The sequence below is a fragment of the Pongo pygmaeus genome, chromosome 18 (genome assembly GCF_028885625.2).
Source record: "Pongo pygmaeus isolate AG05252 chromosome 18, NHGRI_mPonPyg2-v2.0_pri, whole genome shotgun sequence".
Taxonomy (NCBI): Eukaryota; Metazoa; Chordata; class Mammalia; order Primates; family Hominidae; genus Pongo; species Pongo pygmaeus.
Genome location: NC_072391.2, coordinates 18333770 through 18347117, shown reverse-complemented (window position 1 = coordinate 18347117; position 13348 = coordinate 18333770). Strand labels below are relative to the sequence as shown.

At 45.9% G+C, this 13348-nt stretch overlaps 1 protein-coding gene across 1 annotated transcript in view; it reads left to right on the top strand.

Annotated features, from left to right (window-relative positions):
- Nucleotides 1–13348, top strand: part of BMERB1 (bMERB domain containing 1) — a 154372-nt gene that overhangs the window by 122157 nt on the left and 18867 nt on the right. Inside the window, exon 3 of the mRNA XM_054452588.2 lies at nt 11903–11976. Within this exon, the coding sequence (XP_054308563.1) occupies nt 11903–11976 (74 nt within the window). The remainder of the gene's footprint in view (nt 1–11902; nt 11977–13348) is intronic.

Here is a 13348-nt window from a genome sequence, read left to right as displayed (position 1 = left end):
CCTCAGCCCCGCAAGTTGCTGGGACTACAGGTGCCCGCCACCATGCCTGGCTAATTTTTTTTTTTTTAAGTAGAGACAGGGTTTCACCGTGTTGCCCAGGCTGATCTCAAACTCCTGAGCTCAAGTGATCCGCCTGCCTCAGCCTCCCAAAGTGCTGGGATTATAGGCATGAGCCACCGCGCCCGGTCTGAAACCATTTTAGAAGGCTCCTGACTGAAAGAACGGGATAAAGTAAGGGGGTATGGGAACAGAAGATGACAGCCTGGTATATCTGGGTGACATACGTAGGCAGTCTGTTGTAGTGGCAATTGTCAGGGCTCTGGAGTCAGACTGTCTTCTTTCAAATCTTGCAAGCAGTCTGATCTTGGGCGATTTATTTAACCTCTCTGAGACTTCTGTAAAGTGGAGAATAAGAATGCCACCCTATAGATGATGAGGATTCAATGAGATTGGGCTGGATACAAATCAGCTTTTGTTGGCGTCAGCTTGAGAGGAGGGATGGCCTTGGGAGTGGAGAGGGTGGATTTGGGAGAGAGGACGCCGCACAGTGGCAGGAACTCGCAGCAGGTGACTGAGAATGGAAGGCACAAGAGAGCTCAGATGCTGGGCCAGCTCAGAATAGAAACAGTATTGATAGCAGAATGCAAAGCAGTATCACTCAAATGACGGATGTTTAATTGGATTTCTCCAGGGCTGACTCACCGCCTTTGATAGATGCGATTGCCCTCGTGGTGTCTATCATGAGACTTGAAATTTTTCCACCTGCATCTGCAGTCTTTAGGCCTTGTTTCAAGAAAATGCAGGACTGTGTGTACCCTCCATGCCTGCCAGCCTTCCTTCCTTCCTTGTGTATTCACTGCAATGTGTCAGGCACGGGGTGGTGTGCTAGAACCATGAAGGAAAAAGGCAAAGTCCCTTAAAGGAGGTGCAGTCTGTTGAGGCAGAAACACAAAGAAATGCCTAGATGGTTCTTGAATGCCTAGATGTCAGTGGGATAACAAGGGATCTATGGCTGCAGGAAGGAAGAGGACCTGATGTAGCTGAGGGCATCAGGAAGATTCCAGAAGGAGAAGGGATTAGTGAAGCTGCAGAGCAATTAGTTTGAGACAAAGATTTCTGAGCTGGGGGAGGAGTTGGGCAAAGGCTTGAGTGCAGGAGTTCAAGAGAACTCCTTGGGGCCAGGCTTTACACAGGGATGCACATGGGCTGTGTACCAGTCTGTTCTGACACTGCTGTAAAGATACTACCCGAGACTGGGTCATTTATAAAGGAAAGAAGTTTCATTGACTCACAGTTCTGCATGGCTGGGGAGGCCTCAGGAAACTTACAGTCATGGCAGAAGGCGAAGGGAAAGCAAGCACGTCTTACATGGCGGCAAGAGAGAGACAGCACAAGAGAAAAAGAGCGAGGAAGTGCCACATTTAAAACCAGCACCTCTCTTGAACTCCTGCACTCAAGCGATCCCCCTGCCTCGGCCTCCCGTAGTTCTGGGATAACAGGCAGGAGCTGCTGTGCCCACCTGGAGCTTAATCTCTGTTCACATCTTTAATTATTCTGGGCCAGCTTAGCCAAAGGCCTTAGGGGTAGGGTTAGGGACACCAAGGGCCAGTCTTCTATCCACTTCACAGCTCGCTGGGCCCTCCAAGGGAAGGACTGTGTGTCTCATTCTAGGCACTGGTAAGAGTCTGAGGGAAAAAAAATCAAAAATAACAAATGGACGTGGTGGCTCACACCTGTAATCCCAGCACTTTGGGAGGCCGAGGTGGGTGGATCACTTAAGGTCAGGAGTTCAAGACCAGCCTGGTCAACATAGTGAAATCCCGTCTCTACTGAAAATACAAAAATTAGCCGGGTGTGGTGGTGTGCCCCTGTAATCCCAGCTACTCAGGAGGCTGAGGCGCGAGGATTGCTTGAACCTGGGAGGCAGAGGTTGCAGTGAGCTGAGATTGCACCACTGCACTCCGGCCTGGGTGACAGAGCGAGACTTCATCTCAAAAAAAAAAAAAAAAAAAGAAGAAGAAGAAATTAACTCACAACACTTACTGTCTCCTTCAAAGGAGTGAAGGATATGCAGAGGGCTAAGTGCGGTCCCAGAAACTGCCAGGTAGCATCAGTGAGCATGTGTGGGAAATCTGTTGGCCAACCTTACATGCACTGGGCACAGCCCAGTTCCCTGCCAGAGCCCAGAGAAGAAAACAAGCTCTGGTCTCTCAGTCAAAGCAGTGGGGTGGGAAGAGCCCTGCTGTCTCGCCACATGGCCTTGGTAGCTGGCCTATGTCTCAGTGTCTCTCAAAAGTGAAAACAGATCAGGAGGGCTGACACATAGCAGGCACTCAAGAACTGTTTTCTGAATGAGTCAGTGAATCGGTGAACAGCATTCACCTCTCTGGGCATTGATTTCTTCATTCATGTAAGGTGAGAGCTCTTCTAGCTGCAGAAATTTCTTTAGAGCCAGGCACAGTGGCTCACCCCTGTTATCTCAGTACTTTGGGAGGCCAAGGCAGGAGAATGGCTTCAGCCCAGGAGTTTGAGACCAGCCTGAGCAACATAGTGAGACCCCCATCTCTACCAGACATTTTTTTTTTGAGGTGGAGTCTCCCTCTGTTGCCCAGGCTGGAGTTCAGTGGTACGATCTCAGCTCACTGACACCTCCAACTCCCAGGTTCAAGCAATTCTCCTGCCTCAGCTTCCCGAGTAACTGGGATCACAGGCATGCACCACCATGCCTGGCTAATTTTTGTATTTTTAGTAGAGATGGAGTTTCGCCATGTTGGCTAGGCTGGTCTTGAACTCGTGACCTCAATTGATCCACCTGCCTCAGCCTCCCAAAGTGCTGTGATTACAGGCATGAGCCACCGTGCCTGGCCCAAAACATTTTTTAAAAATTACCCAGGCGTGGTGGCATGCGCCTGTAGTCCCAACTACTTGGGAGGCTGAGGCAGGAGGATTGCTTGAGCCCAGGAGGTCAAGGCTGCAGTGAGCTATGATTACACTCCTGTACTCCATCCAGCTTAGGCAAGAGAGAGAGAGACCTTGTCTCAAAAGAAGAAAAAGAAAAGAAAAGAAACTTCTTTAGTCTCTGAATACTTACCAAGGTTCTTTCTGAAGACCAAAGTTCAGCAAAATATTTCTGTAAAGGGCCAAGTACTAAATACCTTAGGCTCTACAGAGTGTACAGTCTCTGTCATGATTACTCACCTCTGCCACTGCCGTGAAAAGTGGCCACAGACAATGCCGAGATGAATGGACATGACTTTGTTCCAATAGCATGTTATTCACAGATGCTGAACTTTTAATTTCATATAATTTTCATTTATCAGAAAATGTTATTATTTTGATTTTCCCCAACTATTTAAAAATGAAAATTAAACTATTCTTAGTTCGTGAGTTGTACCAAAACAGGCAGTGGGCCAGATTTTGACCGTGGGCTGTAGTTTGCCAACCCCAGCTGAAGATTGATGAGCAAACACATCTTCCAGGAATTCCTTAGAGCATCTTAGACAGAAGGTCAAAGGGAGAGTGCGCTCTCTCCTTGGTGTGGAAATACTGATCACCATGTCTTCCAAACTGGGTTTCATAGACACATCTCCATGCCGTGCTCTCACTCTAGAACCTAAGATGGCTCCCAGGTTAAGGTTCTTTACAACCCAGACACATATGTCCCTGATATGTCCTAACTCAGCAGACTCTTCATTGTCACCTACCCTGGCATACCACACCCATTCCTAATATTTGTCTCAGCTCCCCCTTCTCTCTGAGTGCCTGGAATCTTTTCCTGACCCCTCCAAGTTGTGCCCTCCCCTGGAAGTTGCACCTCGATTTGAGCAACCTTCTCCCAGACTATCCTGATCTCTGTGTTCCTTGAACTCCAGTCACTGTCTGGAGCTTTCACAGTCCCAGTCGACAGCACGGGCTCAGATCAGACTGCCCGGGTTCCAGTTCCTACCACTTGCTCTGTGATGTTGAACAATTCTTTATCCTGTCTGAGAGATAATAATAATAGTCCTTACCTCATAGAGTTGCTGCAAGAGTTCACTGAGATGATTTGTGTAAAATGCTTAATCCAGAGCCTGACGTCAATCATATGAAAGCATTCAATAAGTACTAGAAATTATACTTCTATATTGTTTGATGTTTTTATAGTGAGACCATATTTATGTAATATTTGTATAATCTTTTGAATAGACCAAGCTGGGTGTGGCAGTGTATGCCTGTGTTCCCAGCTACTTGGGAGGCTGAAGCAGGAGGATCCCTTAAGCCCAGGAGTTCAAGTCCATACTGGGCAATATAGTAAGACCCTGCCTCTAAAAAAGAAAGAAAAACAGGACCAAGTATTCTTTTTTTTTTTTTTTTTTAAGATGGTGTCTCGCTCTGTTGCCCATGCTGGAGTGCAGTGGCGTGATCTCAGCTCACTGAAAGCTCCACCTCCCAGGTTCATGCCATTCTCCTGCCTCAGCCTCCCAAGTAGCTGGGACTACAGGTGCCCACCACCACGCCTGGCTGATTTTTTGTATTTTCAGTAGAGACAGGGTTTCACCGTATTAGCCAGGATGGTCTCGATCTCCTGACCTTGTGATCCACCCACCTCAGCCTCCCAAAGTGCTGGGATTACAGGCTTGAGCCACCACGCCCAGCCAGGAGCAAGTATTCTTTTAGGTCTAAAACAAAGGTAACTAAGCAATACTGGTGTGTGTTTGTTTGTTTGTTTGTTTTGAGACAGGGTCTCACTCTGTCAAGGCAGACAGCTGGACACCCACATCAAGAAAATTGACTATTTTCAAAAGTCAATCCTTGCCTCCCAGGTTGGAGTACAGTGGTGTGATCATGGCTCACCCAGGAGCTCAACCTCCTGGGCTCCAGTGATCCTCCTATCTCAGCTTCTCTGGTAGCTGGAACCACAGGTACACACCACCAGGCACAGCTGATTTTTTTATTGTGTAGAGACAGAGTCTCGCTATGTTGCCTAAATTTCTACAATGATTAGGGATCCATGCTACAATCAGATAAAAATGCGATTTACAACTTTTATTGGCCAGGCATAGTGGCTCATGCCCGTAATCCCAGCACTTTGGGAGGCTGAGATGGGTGGATCACTTGAGTCCAGGAGTTTGAGACCAGCCTGGGCAACGTGGCAAAACCCTGTCTCCACCAAAAATACAAAAAATTCTCCGGGCGTGGTGGCACCTCCCTGTAGTCCCAGATACTCCGGAGGCTGAGGAGGGAGAATGGCTTGAGCACAGGAAGCAGAGATTGCAGTGAGCTGAGATTGTGCCACTGCATTCCAGCCTGGGTGACAGAGCCAGACTCTGTCTCAAAATAAAATAAAATAAAATAAAATAAATAAATAAAAATAAAAACTTTTACAAAGAAGAGTATAAGCACTGAAAGTTATTTTTAAACAGGTTTTACTTGTTAGCTCCATTCCCCAGAAATAGTGCTTCTTCCACATCATTTTCTCTTTCCTTTTTTCTCTGCTGCTTTTTTTTTTTTTTTTTTTGAGACAGAGTCTCGCTCTGTTGCCAGGCTGGAGTGCAATGGCACGATCTCAGCTCACTGCAACCTCTGCCTCCCGGGTTCAAGTATTCTCCTGCCTCAGCTTCCTGAGTAGCTGGGATTACAGGCACCCACTACCAACCATGCCTGGCTAATTTTTGTATTTTTAGTAGAGACAGGATTTCACCAAGTTGGCCAGGATGGTCTTGATCTCTTGACCTTGTGACCTGCCCACCTCAGCCTCCCAAAGTGCTGGGATTACAGGCATGAGTCACGCCGGCCTTTTTTTTTTGAGATGGAATCTCACTCTGTTGCCTAGGCTGGAGTGCAGTGGCAAGATCTTGACTCACTGCCACCTCTGCCTCCCAAGTTCAAGCGATTCTCCTGCTTCAGCCTCCTGAGAACTGGGGATTACAGGCATGTGCCACCACACCTGACTAATTTTTATATTTTTAGTAGAGAATGGGTCTCACCATGTTGGCCAGGCTGGTCTTGAACTCCTGACTTCAAGTGATCCTTCCACCTCGGCCTCCCAAAGTGCTGGGATTACAGGTGTGAGCCACCGCACTCAGCCGTTCTCTGCTTCTTTCTCACAGCTAATGATAATAATAGTAAAGGCCAAGGGTGGTGGCTCATGCCTATAATCCCAGTGCTTTGGGAGGCTGAGATGGGAGGATCGCTTGAGGCTAAGAGTTCTAGACCATCTTGGCCAACATAGTAAGATTCTGTTTCTACAAAAAATTTAAAAATTAGCTGAGTGTAGGGGCATATGCCTAAAGTCCTAGCTACTTGGAAGGCTGAGGCAGGCAAATCGTTTTACCCCTGCAGTTCGAAGCTGCAGTGAGCTATGATTGCACTGCTGAACTCCAGCCTGAGTGATAGAGCCAGACCCAGTCTCTAAAAAACATAACAATAGTAGATAGCATTTACTGGGCATTTGACCGTGTAGGTCCCAGGCACTGTGCTCAATGCTTAACGTGCATAATAATCCCAGCGAATAGTACTGCCATCATTCCTATTTAAAACATGACGGCTAGGTGCGGTGGCTCATGCCTATCATCCCGGCGCTTTGGGAGGCTGAGGCAGGTGGATTGCCTGAGGTCAGGAGTTCAAGACCAGCCTGATCAACATGGTGAAGTCTCGTCCAGAAAAAAAAAATTAGCTGGGCCTGGTGGTGCATGCCTGTAATCTCAGCTACTTGGAAGGCTTAGGTAGGAGAATCACTCGAACCCGGGAGGTAGAGGCTGCAATGAGCCAAGATCGTGCCATTGCACTCCAGCCTAGGCAACAAGAGCAAAACCCTTTTTCAAAAAAAAATAGATAAACAAATAATTACAAATGAGTTAGGTGAGACAGAAAAGGAAGTCACTGTACCATGGCCCTTTGAGCCAGAGTTGTTTGGTGCCAAAACTCTGCCTCCTAATCACTGCTTGTCTCTCCTTTTGTCCTTTCTCCATCTTCTCCTCTCTTGCCTCTCAAAAATTATCAATAATTTGATAGTTCTGTGGTTAGAAGCCAAGATTCCTCAACTTCAGTGTGATTGACATGGTGGCTGGCCCACTGTCTGTTGTGGGAGTTGTTCTGTGCACAGTAGGATGTTTAGCAGTGTCCCTGGTCTCTACCCACTAGATGCCAGTAGCAACCACATCCCTCCCCAACACACACACAATTATAATAACCAAATATGTCTCCAGGCATTTCCAAATGTTTCTGGGGACCAAGATTGCCCTGATGTAGCCTGATCTCTGCAAAAGCACCTGGAGTCTCTCCAGTTGAACGATCGCTGATAGAAACCCACGGGAACAGTCTGTGCCCTCCCGGCAAGTCCACGCTCATTCGAGGCAGCTGTCACCTGCTAGGACATTCCAGGGCAGGGCTTGAAAAAATGCTTGGCATGCGTCTGGCAACAAGAGATGCAGGCTGAAGCAAGGCATTCCTGCCTCTTGTCCTGAAACTGGGATGCTGGCATTAGAATGGACAGCATGAGTTGTTCTTGAGTGGCAAAAGGCAAGGGGCCCTGCTGTGGTTTTTATGTCTGTCTCCTCCAAGTCTCATGCTGAAATTAGTCTGTTCTCACATTTCTATAAAGAACTACCTGAGGCCAGGCGCGGTGGCTCACGCCTGTAATCCCAGCACTTTGGGAGGCTGAAGTGGGTGGATCGCTTGAGCCAAGGAGTTGGAAACAAGCTTGGGCAACACGGTATAACTCTATCTCTATTACAAAGAAAAATAAATTTTTGTTTTTGTTTTTGTTTTTGTTTTTGTTTTTGAGACAGAGTCTCGCTCTGTCACCCAGGCTGGAGTGCAGTGGCACGATCTTGGCTCACTGCAACCTCCGCCTCCTGGGTTCACGCCATTCTCCTGCCTCAGCCTCCCTAGTAGCTGGGCCTACAGGCACCCGCCACCACGCCTGGCTGATTTTTTGTATTCTTAGTAGAGACGGGGTTTCACCGTGTTAGAAATGATGGTCTCGATCTCCTGACCTTGTGATCCACCCGCCTCGGCCTCCCAAAGTGCTGGGATTACAGGCGTGAGCCATCGCGCCCAGCCAGAAAAAAAATTTTTTAAACTACTTGAGATCGGGTAATTTATACAGAAAAGAAGTTTAATTGACTCGCAGTTCCACTGGCTGTACAGGAAGCGTGGCTGGCGAGGCCTCAGGAAACTTACAATCATGGTGGAAGGCGAAGGGGAAGCAGGGAAGTCTTACATGGCTGGAGAAGGAGCAAGAGAGCAAAGAGGGAGGTGCTACACACACTTAAACAGCCAGATCTTATGAGAACTCACTCACTATCAGGAGAACAGCAAGGGAGATGTCTGTCCCCATGATCCAATCACCTCCCCACAGGCCCCTCCTCCAACACTGGGGATTACGATTTGACATGAGATTTGGGCGGGGATACAGATCCAAACTACATCACAGGGCCCAGTAGGAGGTGTTTGGATCACTGCGGTGGATCCCCCATGAACAGATTAAGCTCTTCCTGGGAGGTGGGGGTGAGTGAGTTCTCACTCTTTTAGTTCCTGGACAGCTGGTTGTTAAAAAAAAACCCTGGCACCTCTCCCTCTCTCTTGCGGGACCTCTTGCCCTGTGACTTCTGCACACCTGAGCTCCCTTTCACCTTCTATGAGTGTAGCCAGCCTGAGGCCCATGCCAGATGTCCCATCTTCCAGCCAGCAGAATCATGAGCCAAATAAACCTCTTGGCTTTATAAAGATATTATTTCCTCTTCATTAAAGAACAACTTTTCTAAATGTTGGGGGCAATGTCCATAGTCATTACTCAATCAAAACTTGTGTTCTCATAAGCCTAAGGACCATTTTAGATTTTTTACATGTTTTTTTGTGTGTGTGTATCCATAAAATGCATATGTAAATTTTTTTTTGTTTTTAAGCATTCACCCAAACAAAAAAATCACAGGTAAACCCATATTTCTGAGATGCCATTATTCCAAGCAAAATAAGAGATAATCACTTCAAGTTAAATTGAAAATTTTCCTGAAGCCATACATTTCAAGTGAAATAAGTAATTCTAGATAGGACAATTTAAATTGGATAATTTTAAAGCATCTATAATTAGTTTATTTGCAAAATTCCTGAAAGGAAAAATGTTATCACTGCCATCACAGCAGGTTTCCTCATCCAGATGAGGAAACTAGACAAATGCTAGTGTGTTTTAACTAGCTAAACTAAACTAAGTTAAATGAACATTAAAAAATTTCTCTAGTGGGCCATTCCTTAACAAAATATTGAAATCCCTGTTGCTACGTTGACTAAAAGGTCATGAGAAATGGATTATATAAGACTTCACTCATAGAAACCTAATCAGACAGTTAGAGATGTTGGCAGTTTAGGACCTGCTGCCATAAATGTGTGAACAACCTTTTGTAATCTAACCTATTGACCTGCATGTTTTTTCTTTACTCCAACTCATTCCTTACGTGTAGGCTCAATCTTCAGTTTGCTTTACTGGTTCAGCAAAAGCCAGGAAGAACAACTTTGTAGTAATCAGAATGTTATCCAACTGTATATTGTTTACTTTATTGTAAATACTGGTGAAAAGTGGTTAATAAATAGTTTTATATTCCTTCATGCAAAAAAAAAAAAGTACTCAGCAACAGGCATTCCTTGATAGCAACACTCAACAGACTAAGACAGGGCCCCATGCCGGTCTACAGATGGCACTGCTGAAAGGAGTCAGCAGCCCCAGCCCTTGATGGAGACACTGAGGAATGAGGCAGAAAGATCACTGGACTCAGACTCCGAAGGATCGATTTCTAGTTTTGGTCCTACTCCATGAGCTGTGTGTACTCAGTTGAGCCTCTTTACCTGTTTCTGCATGAGTAAAATGAAAATATAATTTCTGTCCTCTGGCTTTTCCTAGGATAGTTGTCAGGAGCAACTAGTGGTTCCACTTCTGAGAATCTAAACCCCAAATAATCCAGCATGGAGAAAAAGCCTTAGAGGAACTGATGTTCATCCTGCAGTGGCCAAAATTGCTCAAACCTGAAAAGCCAGCCTTAGTAATCAAGATGAGGGTGTAATTAGCACAATCCCGATGAATCTCATTTGTGAAATTGCAGACAGCCATTACAAATATTGTTTACAGCAAGATGAGTTAATTTTTGTAGCACACACACAAAACCATAATGTGTAATGCAAAATTATAATGTGTAATGCAAAACTGGGTTGCAAAAGCAACCCAATTACTGAGATGACAGGAGCCAGCACCCACTGTCCCCCACAGCCACACTGTTGGTAATGTCACGCACGATCTCTCTGAAGGGCAATTTGGAAATTCCTACTACAATGTAAGTGTTCATGTCACTAGACCCAGCAATTGCATTTCTAGGAATCTATCCTAGAAATGTGTTAGGAAACAACCCAGATGTCTATAAGTAGGGGAATAGTTAAATAAATTAAAGTTAAATAGATCACTGTATTATCAGCCAAGTGCAGTAGTTCATGCCTGTAATCCCAGCTACTAGCTACTCTAGAGGCTGAAGCCAGAGAATCACTTGAACCTGGGAGGTGGAGGTTGCAGTGAGCCAAGATCACACCACTGCACTCCAGCCTGGGTGATACAGTGAAACTCTGTCTTAAAAAAAAATAAAAATAAATTTAAAACATAAAAATAAAATAGATGACTGTATATCAATATAATGGTATACTATGCAGCCACTAAAAATGTGGAGATTTGCATATACCGATATGGAAAGATGATCAAGACTATTAAAGATTATTAAATTGAAAAAAGCAAATTGCAAAAAATTTTTGTACAATAACAATGGTGTCGTATATGATATTATAAGCATATGCATTTTTTTAAAATCTGGAGGAGGCTGGGTGCAGTGGCTCATACCTATATCCCAGCACTTTGAGAGGCTGAGGTGGAAGGATTGCTTGAAGCCAGGAATCCAAGACCAGCCGGGCAACATAGCGAGGTCCCTGTCTCTACAAAAAACTGTTTAAAAATTAGCCTGTAGTCCCAGCTGCTCCGTAGGGGCTGGGGTTGGGAGGGGTTGTGCAGAGGTGGGAGGATCTCTTTAGCCCAGGAGTTCAAGTCTGCAGTAAACTATGATCACGCCACTACACTCCATCCTGGGCAACAGAGCGACACTCTATCTCCAAAAATAAAAAAAAAAATTTAAACATTTTCAAAATAAAAATAATGTTTTAAAAAATCCAGAGGAATACATACTAAATTGTTGACAATGATTCTCTCTGAAGGACAGAAGGAGACTTTCCTCTATGTTATGAATTTCTGTAATGTTTAAAAAACGTAAACTTTAGCTGAAAAACAAAACTGAATATGCCATATGAACTCACTCATATAAGCAAACCAAAGTCAGGCACATGAAGACTGGAAGGAGCTCTATCGAGGTGTTATTAACAGTGATTGATGGCCAGACACCACAGCTCAGGCCTGTAATCCCAGCACTTTGGGAGGCTGAGGTGCGCAGATCACTTGAGGCCAGGAGTTCAAGACCAGCCTGGCCAACATGGTGAAACCCCGTCTCTACTAAAAATACAAAAAATATTAGCTGGGCATGGTGGCAGGCACCTATAATCCCAGCTACTTGGGAGGCTGAGGCAGGAGAATCGCTTGAACCCGGAAGGTGGAGGTTGCGGTGAGCCGAGATCATGCCACTGCACTCCAGCCTGGGCAACAGAGTGAGACTCTGTGACAAACAAACAAACAAAAAACAGTGATTGATCATTTCTAGGTGGTGGGATAATTGAGCAGTGTTTGGCTTTTTCCTTTTGAGGGAAAACCTCTACAATGAGCATGTATGGCCTTTTCAAAACATAACCCACCTTTAACAGCTTCTTTGTGTTAACCGGGTGATGCTCAGGGTGTAATGCTCTGCTGATGTAACCTGCTGTTGGTGGTGTCCTGTTTCCCCAGGATGGATGACATCCAGCTCTGCAAGGACATCATGGACTTGAAGCAGGAGCTGCAGAACTTGGTCGCCATCCCAGGTAACCATTTGCAACTTCACCTTGTGCTAAGCAGGTGCTTCGGGGCCCCCAGCCTGGCCCATCTGTATGCCTGGGTCTGGAAGACAGAGTCTCATTCTTGCAATGCAGTGCTCCCTGACTGCATGTGTCAAACACAACTTCGAGTCCGGCAGACCTGGGTTCAAGTCCTAGTGAATGCTGGTCACCTTCTTGTCCTTGGACAAGTCACTGTACTTCTCTGAGACTCAATTTCTCCTCCTCTGAAAACTGGGTAGTAATAGTAAGAGGGCCTAATTCATTGAGTATAAATATCATAAAGAGGCTGGGCACGGTGGCTACTGCCTGTAATCCCAGCACTTTGGGAGGCTGAGGTGGGTGGCTCACTTGAGGTCAGGAATTTGAGGCCAGCCTGGCCAACATGGCAAAACCCCATCTCTACTAAAAATACAAAAATTAGGCGGGTGTGGTGGCAGGCGGCTGTAATCCCAGCTAACCGGCAGGCTGAGGCAGGAGAATCACTTGAGCTCGGGAGGTGGAGGTTGCAGTGAGCTGAGATTGTGCCATTGCACTCCAGCCCGGGCAACACAGCGAGACACTGTCTCAAAAACTATATAATTAAATTAAATTAAATATCATAAAAATCAATGAGATGATGCAAACTAAGTGCTTAGCTTGATATTTGGCCTCAAAAGTCCAGTAAATATTAGCAATTATGACCATTATTATCCTACTTGGAAACAGATGAAGTGTGTACAAACTCTAACTTTGAAGTCGCCCCAGATTTGGTAGTTATTAATGCCTGACTTATTTGGCATCTTCTCCAAAAAATTTTCCCCTGCCCATCAGGCTGGGTTAGTTGCCCTCTGTGGGGGGCTTACCCTTATCAAAATACTAGTCGCAGGCCAGGCATTGTGGCTCATGCCTGTAATCCCAGCACTTTGGGAGGCTGAGGGGGCAGATCACTTGAGGTCAGGAGTTTGAGAACAGCCTGGCAATCATGGTGAAACCCCATCTCTACTAAAAATACAAAAATTAGCCAGGGGTAGTGGCGGGTGCCTATAATTCCAGCTACTCGGGAGGCTGAGGTGGGAGAATTGCTGGAACCCAGGAGGTGGAGGTTGCAGTGAGGTGAGATCTCACCACTACATTTCAGCCTGGGCGACAGAGCGAGACTCTGACTCAAAAAAAATAAAGAAAGAAATACCTGAGTAATTTATAAAGAAAATAAGTTTAATTGGCTCACAGTTCTGCAGGCTGTACCAGAAGCATGATGCTGGTGTCTGCTCAGCTGCTGGAAGGCCTCAGGAAACTTAAAATCATGGCGGAAGACAAGGGAGCAGACATGTCATGTGCCCAGAGCAGGAGCAAGAGAGTGAGGAGGGAGGTGCCACAC